Source organism: Coregonus clupeaformis, chromosome 20 (assembly GCF_020615455.1).
Source record: "Coregonus clupeaformis isolate EN_2021a chromosome 20, ASM2061545v1, whole genome shotgun sequence".
Taxonomy (NCBI): Eukaryota; Metazoa; Chordata; class Actinopteri; order Salmoniformes; family Salmonidae; genus Coregonus; species Coregonus clupeaformis.
The window spans coordinates 2249790-2267797 of record NC_059211.1 but is presented as its reverse complement, the minus strand read 5'-3'; the positions used below and the strand labels follow the sequence as shown (position 1 = coordinate 2267797).

General features: G+C 39.9%; 1 protein-coding gene and 1 long non-coding RNA gene across 3 annotated transcripts in view; one reads left to right on the top strand and one right to left on the bottom strand.

Moving 5' to 3' along the window:
• Positions 1-3931: 3931 nt before the first annotated feature.
• The window catches only part of LOC121533175 (homeobox protein OTX1 B), a 39150-nt gene continuing 25073 nt past the window's right edge, over positions 3932-18008 (bottom strand). Inside the window, exons 1-4 of one of the 2 annotated variants that reach the window (XM_041838978.2) lie at positions 9269-9638; positions 7111-7286; positions 6373-6524; positions 3932-5478 (exon numbers count right to left, since the gene is read on the bottom strand). In XM_041838978.2, coding sequence (XP_041694912.1) covers positions 4687-5478; positions 6373-6524; positions 7111-7207 — 1041 coding nt within the window. In that variant the 5' untranslated portion in view covers positions 7208-7286; positions 9269-9638 and the 3' untranslated portion in view covers positions 3932-4686. Of the gene's footprint in view, positions 5479-6372; positions 6525-7110; positions 7287-9268; positions 9639-18008 lie in introns of those variants that run through there. The other variant, XM_041838976.2, reaches the window with a different exon arrangement.
• LOC121533177 lies at positions 11255-16724 on the top strand. The gene is made up of 2 exons (XR_005994420.2): positions 11255-11747; positions 15630-16724. It is a non-coding gene; the product is annotated as an uncharacterized LOC121533177 (long non-coding RNA).

Here is an 18008-nt window from a genome sequence, read left to right as displayed (position 1 = left end):
ATACTACATTTGAGTGTACTAAACTTGTACTTGCATATCAACAAAGTTACAACACCCAAAACCACACAAGCGAGGAATCGTTTCAACCGTGGACTGTCCTCAACTCCTCGTGCTAGAATAACGAGTGGGGGAATATTCATGACGGGAAGGCCCCAGATTGGCTTTTTAAGTAGCAGAGGAAGGAGCCATTTTGTGTGAGAAGAAGGAGTCCCGTCCCGGACATGTCAGGGGCTGTTGACAGTCTGCGCTTGGGATTAGCGAGACAGCGGCGCGCGGCGATCCATAATCCCCCACTGTATCGTAATCTATTTACCCGCCATGCTAAGGGGATTTCCATATGAAAATATACACAAGGAGGCTATATGCTGGAAGTGGCAAAGTACACAATATCAGAAGCCATGATTTGGCTTTTTTTCCCCCTCTGTGGTGTTTCGTTCATGCAGAAGCACTGCTGCTGTGTTGTGTTGTTTGTTGGTGTTTCACAAGGTTGTGACTGAGGAAGATGTGGAGGACGGAAAGGAGCCCTCCATTTTGTATTTTCTCTTAGATAAACATATTAAGAGTGTGTTGGAGGATCTTTTAGAGGTTCGTCAGCCTTCGGGTATGACGGAGGTTTGACAAGGTGGTTGAGAGAAAGCAAATCAAATGGTTCAATACCATTTATGTGGTGTGTCCATTACACGACTAACCTCATCACTTAAATATGATTCTCTGAAGACAATTCAACGCATTTCAAATCTTAGCAATTCAACTCCAACTAAACACCTTCTGAACCTTCTCCTACCTAATTACCTAGTTATATCATAATTACAACAACACACTGGCGATTTTCTGTAGCCAATGGAGGAGCAAGTCAAATCAGATTGGAAAACATTGAGGTATAGCCATTTAGTCTTTCAGACAATTCACTGATATATTTGATTAATATACTCATTCATAGATTTGATTATGGCTTTCAGTATAGCTGTTGTTTAGAGGCCCACAATCAGATAGCATGAGTGGAGCCTCCTGTACTGCGTCTGATGACGGTTGGTAATGGTTACAGCCTGTATCAGACCTGGGTTCAAATCACTCAAATACTTGAGCTGTGCTTGCTTGAGCTTGTCTGGCACAAAGGCACCAATGGAATATTCCAAAACCTCAAACCTCGCCCATCTGGGACAGCAGGCAGGTTCTAGCAAACGCTCAAAGTATTTAGAAGATGTTGAAAGATTTCAAATACTATTTGAGCCCTGGACGGGCCTGTATCCAGCCATCTCTCTGCGGATCTTCCCTTCCTTCAAACTCAGCCAGACAGACAATGTCTCCCTCCACATGCAAACTTTAGACGACTGTCACGGTTCAGCTGCCGGACATACGCCTCGTCTACGAGCACCCAGGTCACCGGCAGGTTCCAAGGCAATCAAGGAAGTAGCTCCGTTCGCTGTTGGCCGCCACATCCTCTGTGAATTATTTAGGCCGAGGTTGAGTTAGGCCGCCAAGGTCAGAGTGTCACCTGGTTCTAGTTGAGATAGGACTCAAGAGTGTCTACTTGAGGGGTTACTGAGAGTAAGGACGGGATGAGGATGAGGATATCCCCTTTAAAGCAATGTCAACTAAATTGACCCAAGTTTATAACCACTTTCTGTACTTAGTTGTTTTTGGTTGTGTGAAAGGATAGGCCACTTGATATGTATTAAAAATGTAGATTGATTGTAGATCTATCTACATATGGATGTCTATCCAGCTGTAGATTCCCCAAGTCATGACGGTCAGAATAGTCTGAGATTAGATGACGATTTCAATTCTAATCATAAGCAGTTAAGTATTATAAACTTACTTTTTAGAATACCATCAAAGCAAATGTTACTGTTTATCAAACTGTGATAATCGAACAAGACAACGTGAGTATAGTAGTACAATGCCATTTGTCATTAACGACAATACAGCACACTGTCCCCACACTATGTTGTCAAAGTGTCCACATCTGAACAATACTGCCCACATCCATAAGAGCAGTTGGCTGCTGTAGTGATGGAACATCAGAACAAGTGTTTGGGATAGGGACCGCTCAGCAAAATGAGCTGCCTTAATTCCTTGAACATGGCCTGGAGATGAGTTCTTCCTTGTTGGATGCAAATGTAGTAAATCCAGGCCTGTTTGCATGGGGGGGTGGCGGCATACTGGCACTACCCAGCGGGAGACAGCCAGGCAAACACACGTCATGTCGGCTACTCCTCCTGGGCGCCATGTTTGCCCAAACCTGTTTGTCCAGCTGGTCGACTGTGGTGTTGAACACCGCAAGAGCAGGGATTTCTGTTAATTAAAATCGTGATTTGTCCCCTTTTTGTGTCTTGGATCAACAAAATTATACATTACTATCAACATGCAAAGATAAATGCTCAGCATGCCAGGATACATGTTTGCTAACCTGAATTTGTTTTGATTGAACCTCGGTGAAGTTTACTCATTGAGCTGGTGGCCAAGGAGAATGCATCTTACGGCCGCTGAAGGGATTGTGTTAGGAATTTCCTGTGTTGTGTTGGTAGTGGAAATGCAAAAAAGCTTGTAATTTCTAAGTATAGGAATATTACAATTTGCACTACATAGTTTTACATATATACACATTCATAGTTTTGCACCACATACACACTCACTTGTTTTACTATCCTTGTGGGGACCAAACAATTGATTCCCCATTCAAAATCCTATTTTCCTTAACCCCTAACCCTAACCTAACCCTAAACATAACCCCTAAACCTATTTTTTTATGTCCCCACTTTACCTTGTTTTACTATCCTTGTGAGGATTTCTGGTCCCCACAAGGATAGTAAAACCAAACACACACACACACACACACACACACAAGTTTGACAGCCCCTCAAATTAAATCACAGAGCCCAAAATAAACATGAACATAATTTTGGGTGTTAACATCAAATGCATCTGTGAATGCATAATGGGAGATTGGCGTCTTAGTGTGGATTATAATTACATATCTCTCGGGAAATATACAACATTTCCACTCCCCAAAACAAATAAACGCAAAACCTGAAAGTTATTAAGCATTTTGTGATGAAGGATCACTACAAATATGTAACTTTATGTAACACAAATGATAGGAACCGATAGCCTATTGCAATTGTCATTCGTAGGCCCGATTTCGTTCCCATTTGAGGCCGCAACTTCAATTTAAAAAGACAAACTTGTTAATGAATACCCTATATCAATGCAGTAGGCCTATTATAAAATGGGATAATCTAAGGACATGATTTTTGTTTTTTATTTTGTTTCCACCGAATGTTCGGTCAAAATAACAGACCTTTCTTGTCTTCGATTTGACATGAATGGAGACGGGTTGAACAGGAGGTAAAAATGCGTGTGTTCATAATAAAATAAGTTGTGCTATTTTGTCTCATCAACATTCAAATAAAAATGACAACTTCTCTCAAGGGGATAACTGAAAACAGATCATAATTAGGGCCCTGTGTTTTGCGCAATCATATGACACAGCAAGATGTTCTTCTGTATTTTAAGCTTTATGCAGAAATGAGAAATACACCCAATATTTAAGCAACTGTCTAAGGATGGTGCTGGAATATCTGACATAAAAAGAAATGAGGATAGTTTGATGAAAAAGCTTGAAATACATGTTCAAATCCAGGCATGTCACGTGATAGAGCAAAACACAAGAGCCCCTAATCATAATGGCAATAAAGTGGCACATGGATAAAAAAAATTAAACCATCTTTAGGCCAAGTCCATTATTATTCTTTGAATTTACACCTAAAATTCAATTTGTCTGCAATACACTACTTTTAAAATATGTTCATTCCTTGGTCATAAAGTTCTGAGGGCCGTCAAAGTATTTCAACTAATGTAATCTAAACCTGCCAAAAAAAGCACCACTAGGCATTCAGATAAGAACACTCTTTGCACTGGAGAAACCAACCATGTTTTTAACGAATCTTTATTATAAAGACACGAATGTACATTTTAAATTTCATTAGAATACTGACATTGCGTGTCTAATTCACATTTTCTTCGTAAAGAACAATAGCAAAATCTTTGACCTTATAAACAAGTGCTGCAATTAAACTTCCAAAATACAACACTACAGTCCGGACAATGAACAATATTCAAGTTGGAATTAACATAAATTTGAATATCAGCAAACTGAAAACAATAGCAGCATCTTAATTTCTCAATTTAAATGGTATCTAATGGGTAGGCCTATATCAAATACATGAGCATAAAATATCATATTTTTCCATAAAACACATTTTGTGACAAATGTTCGCCCTCAATTGGTCGTTCTTGGGAATATTTATGGAAAATCCATAACACAGTGCTCTTGCTCCATCCTGAAAAAAACAATTCTAACTCAAAGGGATAAACTACATACTTTTGAACATGTTGGAGGGCAGTTTTCAGAGTTCATGTGTAGAAAAATATTCCTTGATGTCCCAAAGTATGGGTGAGTGGATCCAATTCAAGCTTGTTCTAAAGTTGATTCATAAAATGGTCAAAGAAGATGCCACGCGGACAGGCTTTTTCATCTGTGCGTTACTTGAATTCTCCGAACATTAACTTAAAAAAGGCTTGATAATTGTCTCTACTATTCGTTAACTTCTTAATGCTTTGAAGAAAAAAGCTCTTCAACAATAAAACTAAACAAGAATACTTATTTGAAAGTGGGAAAAAAAGTCACAAGACTTGGAACCGCCAGGAGGAGGCCTGGTCTTTGTAGTCCAAGCAGTCGGTGGTGTTGAAGTTGAGTTTCCATGAAGAGGCTGCGGCCGTTTGTTCTTTGTAATCCAGACAGTCTGAGGAGTTGAAGGCCAGGCCGGCCCCGCTGTAGGCCTGGTGGTGGTGGGGGTGGTGATGGTGGTGGTGCCCTGAGGTCTGCCCTATGTGGTGGTGCGGGTGGCCAGACATGGAGGAGCCCGTCATGGGGCTGAGCTGGTGGGGATGGTGGGGGTGGTGGTGAGAGTGCATGGGGGCCAGGTACGAGCTGCATTCCACCCCACCGAAGTAGGAGCCCGTTGACGCCGGGGCGGGGTAGCCCTGCCCATAGGCCGCAGCTGTCTGGCTGTAAGACACCGGGTAGGAGGACGTTCCTCCAGTACCTGAAACAGACCTCTGCATGCAGGAGGCACTGGTGGGGGGAGCAGGGTCGGGGACAGGGGGTGGTGCGGGGGCCGGGGAGATGGGCGCAGGGCTCCAGATGGAGGACACTGGGGCGGTGACGGAGGTAGAAGTGCTGCTCAGGCCTTGGCCTCCATGGCCGGAGGGATGGGAGCCACCGGATGAGGCAGAGGAAGAGGAGGAGGAAGAAGAACCGGTGCTGGACACTGCCGGAGGGGTGAACTGACCACTGCTCTCTGAGCCTGTGCTCTCCCTGGTTGGAGAGGACTTCTTCTTGGCGGGCCGGACTTTAGCATTGTTTCCACTCTGGGCCTGCTGACGGCACTTGGCTCTCCTGTTCTTGAACCATACCTGCACAACAAGAGGCAAAGAGTCAACTTTAAAATGCTGTATGTCATCTGTCCAAACAAATTTGCAAATCATTGATTGAGTAAGCAGTTGTCAAACTGGTCATGCCAACTTGCAACAAACTGAATTGCTATTTCCATCTGAGAATATTGAATGCTTTGTAATTTGTACAATTAGTGGCATATATAATACTTTATTGCAAAGGCATAACTAATATCAACTCTATCAATCAATCGTTCATATCTTCTTGTAGGTCAACAAAACAACATTATTCTTTATTCACTGATTCTCCTGTCCCATTTTAGGCATTGCAAACACTTTGGAAATTACATGAAACTGTTGTGCAGTCAGTGTTCGATTTGCAGGCTACCTCTGCACAGGCTTAGCTGCCTACCCTGCATACTGTGCACATTTCTCAGCTAAATCAGTGAAACTCTAGAAGAAGCTGCCATAATTGCAGTAAGCCTGTGAGAGGGGTACAAAAGCTGGTTACATAAAGGCTCTCGCGCCCATTTCAAAAGTTCTAAAGATGGCCCTTATGTGAGAGCTGAACATAAATTATACCTTTAAAACATGGATTTACACATATTTGTTGAACTATCATAACCAGTTTTAATATCAGATTATGCATATTGTTTATTCATGTAGTATACAATTGCATCTAAGAGCTGAATTGCAGTGTAGGCTACATAACATTTAGTCCAAATAAAAAACTAAACTGTGTTGAAACTCAATAAAATCCTAAATAAAAGATAAAGTATTGATTGAAAGGTGCAGTAATAGGCCTTGTCCTGGTCGCTGCAGTTTTGCAAGTTCCCACAAATGGCCCACAGGTTCACACAAACAATAGTAAACTACAGTACAGTAGGAACTATATAATTGCAATTCTGTACACACCTGTACTCTAGACTCAGGCAAATTGATTTTCAGTGCGACTTCTTCCCGCATGAAAATGTCTGGGTAGCGCGTCTTGCCGAAAAGGGACTCCAGAATGTCCAGCTGAGTGCGTGTAAAAGTTGTTCTCTCTCTCCGCTGTTTCCTCGGATGCGCTGAAATGGAATAAAACCTGTCAATGGAAACTCTTCGAAGCCATTTCGATCTGATAATAAAACGAAATGAAAAAACATTGTTCATCAAAACAAAGAGGTTCAATATAAGTATTCAAAGCGTCCATCTCATATTCTAATATATTTCAGAAATAGCTAGCTTCAAAATCAAAGTCAAGTGTTTCTTCAAAACGAAAATAACCTGTGATTTATATATATTGGAAATATTTAACCGTTTTGAATCACAGAATCTTCTGCACTACAATAGGCCATCGACGCAATCACACTAGGTCTACAGTTAGTTAGTCATGTAACATGTGAAAACGAATAATAGTGCGCAGGAATTAATCTTGTTATTAAATCATACCATCCTATAGTTTGACACCAACTCGTGCTTAATTATGCGTTTCCGTGCATTTGGAAGTGCGTCATTATCCAGATGCACATGGAATGTATTGCGGAAGAGCAGTGTTTGCTACCTGGTCCTATATTTTTTCATAATGAGCAACAGACAACTATCTAATATAACGTCACAGGTGATTCGGATTTGGCACAGTTGGTGTGAAGTGTTTGGGGGCATTTTGCTGACCTGGATACCCCACTGATGGGTGCAGTAGGTCCATGGCCGTACCGCTGAGCCCCATTCCGTTCATGCCGTACGGGGCCTGTTTGAGGTATGACATCATGCTAGAAACGGACACGGGGAAACCAAAGTCCGTGCGGAAAAGTTCGATTCCCCCGATGTTGCAGTCCCTTGATGAAATCCTGCAATGGAAAACGCATTGTGAGTAGAATGTGAAAATATAGATTTATGTTGGTTATTCATTTATATTGAGTAGCCTACAAAGAGCAATTCAGCAAACTAGACTTGATTATAATAATTAAAATGTCCCTATATTCAAATTATAGTTAATTAAATTGGAAATAGCCTGAGACAACATCAAAGTGAACTTATATTTCCAATATTAAAACATTGCTAAATTCCAGTAGCCTATAGGACTTTTTGATTGAGACTTCCAACTTTCACGCGAGTCATATCAAACCTGAATCAAAAAGCCAATTCCCTCTCCAAAAATTCAAAGATTAGCCATTTACAAAGGTTTCAAACAAAGTATGACATGACGCGTTAACGTGGCTAAACGATATCCAATTATAAACTCAGGTTGCAGTCATCCATCACTACAGTAAAGAAATAATTACGGATGAAATCTGTCGCCAGTCGTGTATTAATTCCATTTGACGCATGACTTCTTATGGGCAACCTCTAAGCCCTTGTTTTGATAAATTCATCCACCGTTAAAAACATTACATTCGCCCCCTTAAGCACATTTTCGGTGCATGGAGAGGCCCTGCAAGTTAAGATTAATGACTTTTGATCAATAAAATAAAGCATGCATCAGTGTCATAACAGCCTGCATAAATTACAAATGCACGCAAAAGCTACACATAAACAGCCTTATAATCCATTTCACTGTTATTGTAGGCCATTTTATGACATAATCAGCACAATTTATTATACTATTTCACACGTAGTTTGTCTAGGCCTACAGACTATACAGGGCCGACATGCTACGCCTGCGTAAAATAAAAAATTGGTCCAAAGTTTAATGTTGAAATGAAAATGGAGTTGGCTACTTTACAAATTATTGCATGACATTATATTTTACAAATAAACATTATAGGCCTATATAATATCCAAATCTTCTGGAGCGTGTTCTACAGGATTGCCTATAATGGAACATTCTCTTTCAGCAGAGCCCGGATGTGACACATTATCAAATAGCTTGTTTTTAGCTTAGATGTTTTTATATATAGAATAAATAACACTAATGATGCATTTTGAATAGTTATTAAGTTGTTGTTATCATTGTTATTACATGGTTATACTCCTGTTAATAAGATGTGTATATAATTTAAATATGCTCCAAGCATATCAAGTTAGAAAAATATTCAAATAAAGATTTCAAATCATACCAATAGGCCTGATGGCATATATGGTATCGTATATAGATGCATTTCAGTAATTGGAGGGGGTGCCTTAATGTAAAGGTTGAAACAAATAGGTTTGTTTTTTTTACTTCATTGACTGGCTACAATGTATTTGGCCCCTAAATAGACCTACCTGGGCCCATGCTGTGGACACGGACCAGCTGATGGATTTGTATTGAGGCGTAAATACTTCACTGTATTTCCATAACCGCAGGAAGGAGTTTAAGCAAATGTAAATGGCGAAAAACTCTGTGCAAATTAACTCTATTGCGATTCAGATGAGAGCTCCAGGGATACCATTATGAGAAAAGGTCTTATGAGCTAAATAAATTAACAACACCTCAAACATATCCATTCCATTTGTCTTGTCAGGCCTCAGAATTGTTCCATTCAGATAAGAAGTGCACAACCAAACCAGAAGTAGCATTTAGGATATTAATTGACCATAAAAACCACATTTCCAATGGGGAGTTTACTGTCAGGTAATTCTTGATAGCTTCCCCTGACGAGCGTGATTGTTTACAAGGACCATTTTCAATGAGCGCACAACGGTTTCCAACGCAAGTTGCACCTAAATACAAACTTCGTAGTCTTATCAAATACAAATACATCGTTTTCGAAAAATGTGAATAGCTTACAGTAGGCTCAGTTGTATCAATAATTCCATCAAAATGACGAATAACAACACAGAAGGAAGTAGCCTAAACGGACTATATAGGCCTATATAAGACAACAAAAACTTTGTATTTACCACTCACCTTGCGTTTGGGATCCTGTTTTCTTATTTGCTTTATTTGTAGTCAAGCCAAGAAGATCCCGTACATCAAAAATATCCACATGGAGAAAATGATCTTGAAAGCGAGACAACCGTAAGAAGGTGCGCACACAAATGGATGAGAAATATGCAAACTGCAAATATGGAGTTTACATCAACCAACGCAGTTTTTCCAATTCGAACCCCAGTGGTGTGTCAGAGGAAAATTTCAAATTGGAAAAAATATTATAAAAATCAAATCAATCGCATTATCTTGTGCGTCTTGCACTGTGGTAAGGTGATTGCCAATGTTGACGGATGGAGATTGATCACCTTCTGCCTACCCTGCCCTTCTATGAACGTAAGACACATGCAGAACGGCCCACTTCGTCCAATCCCAGCGCCCGTGCGCCCTTACAGGCGCCAGGGGATAACCAGTCAATTGCGAGGGTTTCAAGAAAACCCCTCCCCTTCAAATTCTTAAATAAATCTATACCACGTGAGAGCCCACAATTGAAAAAGTTATAGTTAATAAAAAAACTACATTACATTGAATGCTCTACTTAGAGGTGGGCCTACGTTGTTCTTAATTTAATTTGCATCTAGTAGATTTTGCGTTTGCATAAAAACAAAATATGTAGGCTACCCTAAAAGGGAAATTGAAACAGGTCTCAGTGTTTACTACTCTCACGAAAAAAAATAAAAACATGAGAGAATCTATAAGCGCATGAATGAACAATCTTCCCATCAAAAGGGATGATGTAAAGTGAGTTGGGAACTAGGCCTACATTAAAAAAATAAATTAGATTACCTAAAACAAAATGTAATATCTTAAAGCGGAATATAGCTTTAGTGTAGCCTATGTGATTGATTAAAATAACAAGGAAAACTGCCTGCCCTCGGTAGTAATGAATTTTGGACCCTGTGTGAGTCTTCAGAGAAAATCACTTTTCAATGTTGTCGTTTTGGCTGTAATTGTTTGTGAACTACACCATCGTTTATACAAATTTGAGCTTTTTTTTCCCCATAGCAGCGGAATACTTTCCAAAAGTGGTGAAGAGGCTCTGATTTAACCGTGTAATATATTTTCATGAATATTAATGAATGAGATAATCCTCACTTGGATTTCCAGTTCAGAATAATAGTGCAGTTCAGCCGAACGAGGCTCTCCTCTCAAATAAAGTTTTATATTAATTAACCTGGAGGTGGAATATACCATATATATGCTATGACCTAACATAAAAACATATCATTTTTCAATAGATAAATGTGCATAAAGAATGGAAAATACAAATTGTATTTATTTTCGGGATTAATTGATGAGATGGTCATGAGGCGTCTGTCTCCACTCCACCGGCCTCGGCTGGTGCTTTGTTGATCTCGTATTAAAATAAACTCTAATTGTCGCTGGAGCTGCAATAATCAATCACGAGCAAATAATCAAAAAAACTGTCAAGAACATAAGTTAACTAAATGTGATATCAAACGAAGGCATTTTAACATCCTCTTTGGATTTTTAGAATGGCCTAATCGAAACAAGGATGTAACAGCGCAAAATGGTTGGAGGCAAATCAAGAGCGTTTCGAATGACGAGGTTTTCACTTTACATTTATTCACACAAAACTATAGGTGCCATTTTATATGGTAGGCTTTGGCTATGAACGAAATAAGGCTAATATTAGTAATACAAGGTAAATTCCAATAGTCAAGTCAATTACGTTTTTGTCAGGGCCAAACAGTCCCAATGCATATTACAATGGCCAGGGAAAAATACAAAAGCGATATTTGTTGGCTAATCTCACACATTTGCTCCAACTATTGTATGACTCAAGCGCCAACATATAGGCCTAGACCTGTCAAGGCCAATGTGATCGATCGCACACAAGTATCAAGATATCAAATAGAAAAATCCCATTGTTACAAGAGTATTGGACCTAATCCCAAATTGCAGTAGAATTTTTTTAATGCTAAACCCGTAAAGCCAGGGATCAGGGCAACTCACTGGGTGGGGGTGTAAGGTTGGTCTCTTTAGCTGGCAGGATTGGAGAAGGTCGTGTATGTTGTCGGTGCTTATTAAAACGATGATGCATAAAATCCCCCAAGTTGTCAGAAAGCATGAGCACACGGAGTCGGTATTCTCTCCCTCTTCCCTTTGTAAAAAAAAACTGTGGCTGTGGACGGGGCTTCGCAAAATCTACCCATGATCAACACCTGCATGCGCGGTAATAGCGACAGACTTCAAAGCTTGCACATCTGCAATACGCAAGGGGGCAATCCGTTCTCCCAGAAAGATACCCATGGCATGTATGCTACAGCTATAGCACTACGTAAGAAGACCAGCACCTCATTTTGAAGTAAAAAAAAAATCCAAAATACTTTATCTATGGGTTTATAGTCGGTGTCAAGGATCGAGTGTTTGATTTTTTCTTTTTTGGATACACGCGTAAAAGTGAAGCATTACACAATGCTGGAAATACACACAGGTAAGGTGCGCACCTTAATGCGGAACTCTGGTTGGAGACAGTAATCAAATGATCATGGTTTTTCATGCAAGATTTTATCATGCACATATGTGGAATTTTAGTTTTGATGCTCAATATTGTATTTTAAAGATTTCCATAACAACAGATTTAATAGCAAATTTCGAAATAATGGTGATAATTGTTTTCAATAAATGACATAGTCATATCTATGCCATTCATAACGAAATAGCCTATAGGCAAGTTTAAAATATAGGCTATATTTTTTCAAAAATATTTCAAACATTCTTTCACCGAGGTGTAGCCTTTAGGAGCTCTACTGTAAAAACTTTCAATTGAGAGATTTCCACTACATTAGTCAATGGTGTATAGGTCTACTACAATGAAAACTCCCATGCAGATTAAATGACTATCTCGTTGATGTACATGGAGCCGTGCCATTTCTTTGACGAAGCTGAAACTGAATGAGCTCTGACCACATATGTCAAAACGTCTATTCGAATAACAATATGCACATGATAATACGTATGAGTAAGTCTGGTGCTATGCATTCCGTTCCATCCACAAATTATTATAGATTACATTGTGTTGTGAAATAATAATCCATATGAATAATCTTCTGATTAAAACCATAAAATTCAAATAATGAAATTCAAATCTCGGCTCTATTTACGGAATTAGTGGAAATAAATCCAGGCTATGTAAACACTTAACCCATTTGGAAAATGTATCCATGTTGGAATCCTAATCATTCAGAATGCATAAAACATTCCCATATCAGTTTAGCTTCAAATGCATATAAATATCAAACTAAACTATATGATTTTAAAATATAAAAATAATGAATGCATTTTTATTAAGATGTTAGGCATTTCGTTTTAGAGTAGCCTAGTCTGATCCTCTAAAGTGTAGGCCTATACCATAAGTGAAAGTAGGTCATTAAATCCCATTCTTATTACTATGGCAATAACATGCCTAATTATTAAACAACATGAAATAAACAGACCAACATCTATGTCAAATTTACAGCAACGACTATAAAATCATTATTGAAGGTGCTCAGGAGACTTTAAAGCATATTTGTGATGGATTTTTGTTAGTTTTAATCTCTCTGCTCATCAACTGACTTTTTTGACTAATAGATCATTGTTGCATCCTATCCATTAACCATCTTGCATGACTTATTATCAATCATAAGAAATAGGCCTATTAAGCTATGCAAAAGCTCTACAAGTGCTTAGAGGTGAGATCACATGACCAACAGGGTGAGTGAGTGTGATGTGTTGTGATACTCTGCTGCTTGATACTGTGCTGTAATGTAAACACATGGGATAGGGATGTACTGTCCTGTTCCATATAGAGCTAGTTTTCCAGTCTGAAATATCACCTGGTGTCCTCCTCACAATGGAGGCACGAGCATCATGTACTCCTAGGCACGCCAGCCTTCAACAGGGCACTGGGAGGTCAGATGGGTTGACAGGTAGCTAGCCTATTCACTGTCCCTGCAAATAACTGCTAGCCTACAACCAAAGGTAACAGTAGCCTATCATATTCATTCCAGATGTGTCACCAAGGGTGAAAATGGTGATCATTTGGCTTCAAACTAACGAGTAAAGGAATAATCCCATGAAAATAATTGATGAGATGTAGAGGTTTTAAAGGCAGTTGAAGTACAGTTTTCCCATATAGAAGGAGGTTGATAAAAAATGAATCGTTCTCCTGTAATGTAATCTGAATGACACAGTCGGAAGGATATCAATTTTGAGGACCATGTACTTATCACACAAGGCCTGTCTACTGCACTGGCACTCAGTTTCTCTTTGTCCTACACTGGCACTTAATGGGGAAGTCAAGGGTAGTCACTTAGCCAGACTGGCACTCAGGCTAGTAGTTAGTAGAGGTGCCATAGACTAAAACACAGAGGCTCCATGCACCTAATATTTTTAAAGAGATGGACAAATTTGATATTTTTGAGTGAAAGAAACAATATCTTCTATATTTTCTACACACAAATGGATAAATGGGCATGACGTCCCTGATATGAGATACAGAACTTACATTTAAATGTAAGTCTTGAAGACACCATTACTAAAGTTGGTGTTGGTGAAACAGTTAGTTTCAATATTTATTTTTTTACAAGACCCAGGTTTTGAGAATGCAACGTGTCATACATATTTTTAACACCTCTTAAAATGGACTTCATATATTGAACATCAAACATTATGCAATTTATCATCTTCAAAAATGTACGTTGGCTTTATTTTCATAGGCCCATATTAGTACTATTGGCATGACGTCAATTTCCGAATTGACTGTCAAGTGAGTGCAAATATTAGGCTACATTGCAACTTACATTTTTTGACAGTTCACATGACTAAACAGAAACAAGAAAGAAAGTCATCCTTCATGATGTGTCATGAACATAGCAGTGAAAAATACTCATACATGTACAATGAGAGAGACAGAAAAGGAAGAACGAGAGAGAGAGAGAGAGAGAGAGAGAGCAGAGGGGAGGGGGAGAGCAGAGAGGGAGCAGAGAGGGAGAGAGAGCAAAGAGAGATAGCAGAGATACAGAGAGAGAGCAGAGCTAGACAGAGGTAGAGAGCAGAGAGAGAGAGAGAGAGAGCAGAGGGGAGCATGTAGCTGTCTGTCACAGGGCCTTCCCGCCCCTCTCATTAGGAAGGTAAACAATGAGGAGGAATGATGAGAGACACGGCAGAACAAATGAGGAGCAGGAGGGAGAAATCAGACACCGGCTTAAAGATCCCACAGCCCACAGTCACCCAACCAACCCAAACCACCATACATACACCCCCATCGCAATCCCCCAAAAAAGAGTGAGTGAGGGAGTGAGGTGGTGAGGGGGGGACCCTGAGCAAAGAGTAAGGCAACTTTCAATCCTTTTAGGATTAGGCTCTCTCTCTCTTCTTTCCCCCCTCCCTCCCTCTATCTCTCCCTCACTCTGTTCCTCCTCTCTTTCACTCTACTGCCCCCGGGCAATCACGTTAAAACTTGCATGGCCAGTGCTCATTCAGATATCCCTAACAATGTGCACCAGTGGTAACCATGTGAGCGTTGGCAAGCCACACAAGAATGCACAGGTTCAGTTCCCCGTGACCCTCCCTATGCACAGAAAAAATAGGAGAAAAATATACTGAAGGCGACGCTGCATTTCTCAGCAGCTTTAGGGAAGAGAGACTTGGGGTGCTTATTTACCAAACCTAAAATGACTCATTTTACGCCAATCATGATGGTTTTTGGAATCAAACTCGTAATTCAGTGATTTTACTTTTCACCGGAGATAGCCTACATAATTGGGGAAACAGGATAATCAACTTATGACGCCACACTGGCAAGGGAGGAGTTTACCATGGTAACAAATTACCTGCAGAGTTCTACTATCCTTTACCAGCCCAATCTATTTATATTATGTTCTGGTCATTCAAATGCCGTTAGAATGGCCTACTTTTTAGATAAGGTGGATTTGCCTCATCAACGTACAATGAGCTGCTGAAAAAGGATTCACTTTTAACCACAGGGTTACCTGGTTAACAAAGGAGTGACAAGATCAGAGAGAGAGAAAGTAATGGATTTTAGAAAATGTAAAGATGTTAATCCAAATTTCAACCAAAGAAGTAAACTTAAAACCAATGCAAAAATGGAATGTCAATATAACCTAGAGTTAAAGGCAGTTGTTACATTAGCATTTGACATTTGTGTATATTTGTGAGAGTTAAAGTGCCTTGACATTAGACAAAGGAGAGATGACAACACAAGATAATTTCCAAATATTGAAAATAGCTACAAAAGTGCAATTGGAGCACAGGAGCAAAACACAATCTTCCTACTTACAACATATACTAACACTATTTTTTCTCTACCCAGAGTGCTGGAGGAGGGAAGGGAATTGCCATCCAGCCTTATCTCCAGTTCCAGTCAACTAGAGGCCCTGAAAGAGTTTGCACCATCATCAGAGCTGGCCATTTGATAGGATTCTGGCACTGCACCTAATCAATCTGTGGCATAGAGCCGCCAGAAGACCTGTAACAAAGCTCAAAGAGCCTCACAAATGGCCTAGTGCAGGGGATAAGCCCCTGCACAGGATTACATATTGATTCTGAATGTATAAAAAAAACAACCTTATCATACAAAACCCGAGACGGACTACAAAAGTAGGCAGTAGTCTGTGCATGAATCCCCCCTTTAAGAGAAGGAGCGTCAACTTTCAAATACGGCGACCCCGAGCATGAACCGAAAGCTCAAATAAATGCAGAGAGAAATCAAAGGCCAGGGGTGAGGTGCGGTAGTAGTGCATTGTTGCAGGGAATCACTGTAACTCCACCTTGCTTTTTGAGGCGAAGGGTCAAAATGGTGGCTACACATATTCATCAAAGTGTAAACTTGCATACTTGCTACGCCTCGGCCGCTACCTCCGGAGGTAGTGCACGACACTCGACAGACAGTTGCCCCCCTTGAAGCAGGGCAGTGTCAACAGTATTGTCTCGTTGAGCCTACAGTATGAATGGTATTAGCAGAGCAATGTTTGTGAAACGGCTGAAATGTATAGACATTTTCATAATATTTTAGACCTGTTTTATTGATGTAACACCCTGTTACATTCTGAAATTGTTGCAGTAGCTGCCGGCTGCACTGAGTCAAGTAAAACTATGGAAGCTCATCCTCACCACCAAAAACATGTAAAATATAGATCATTCAAATAGGATATGTTTTTTTTGTTCATTTGCAACATTGTGTGATGATTTCAGAGGTGGCACCACAGGTCCCAGAGTGGTGGAGGTGGGGGGGGGGGAATAGTTTCCCTGGGGCTCAGAGTTTTCCCTAATCTGGTAGTAGGCTAACCTAACCAACTCCGGACCCTAGTTGTAGCATATTACATTCTAATAAATCAACTGTAAAAAAACATTTAAAAAAATAATAATCCTGGACAAACTCCTTCCCACAACTGCGATTGGCCAAAAACTAACAAAAAAACTAACAGGGCTGAGTTCGCTGTATGCAGGGTTGCATGGTGTAGGCCTTTGCATCTGTAATTAAAAATATCCTAATACATTATGGCATCACTATTGTGTTGATTGATTAATTCCAGTCAATCATTTTGGATGAAAAAGGCCAAGGCAGTCTAGCCAAGTGTGAATATAATATAAACCAAATTTGATCAAGTTCACATTTTCTAAGAACACAAATAAATGGGCCTATTTTAGGCTCTAAATACATATCGTAGGCTATTAAAAACATGACGCTATGTTTCCCCTGGCCCAGATGGGATCAGAGCGCATAGGCTTCTCTTGGCTACCTGCAGCCGTGGTTGTTATCAGTAGGCTACAGTTGATCAGACTGAAGCACAGACTAATTGTGCACTTTGACAAATCATAAGGGAAATTGTATTACATTTTTTAGTGGCGGTTATGAGGCTTCCATTTAAAACAGCTTGTTGGGGTGAATTCACATATACCCATGTTTTCAGTCGCAATATGCTTTTACCACAGTGATGATTTGCATGATACTGATCAAAAATGAAGCCTGGTTTGTTGTAATGTTGTAAAGTAGCCCTACTGTACTTTTATATTTGTATGAGAGGGTTAATCATAAATGCTTGATAGGCTAACGTTACTTGAAGAAGACATGCTGTTATAGCAACTCTGTGCTATTGTCTTGAAGCTAAAATGTAATAAGTGTAGCCTACAGACGAGAAAATAAACCCTTTAATTGTCTGCACATACATGCTATTGAATTGTTGCATTATTCAAGAGTGTAATATGGTTTGGTTGCATCATTCAATAGTGTAATGTTTTAGAAGAAAAGTTTCTGTCATTGTTGAATAGCTTGTGCTTACTGGCTCTGTGGCTACTGTGATGTTTACGGTCAATTTGAGCTGCGGACCAAGAATGTTGTGTTGCCAGCCACAGCGAAAGGTAAGGCAAGGATGTAATGTGAATTGAAAAGTAGAATTCTCTTTCGCCACTCAGACTCTCCTTCATATCTCGTAGTGAGAATAGTAGCCTTAGTAGTATGTTAATTACTTTATTTGGCAAACTTTCAACACCTCAGTGTTTGTTTGCTGTCAGTCTCACCTTCGCCTCCCTTCGACTACGCTAACGTTTGTCAGACTGACAGCTAGCCATCAGTCCCAACAGGGGGATCTCACACACACAGGGCGCAAACATACACACACACACACACACACACACACACACACACACACACAATGTGGTTCTGACGGGAGCAGCACTGAGTAACCAAGTA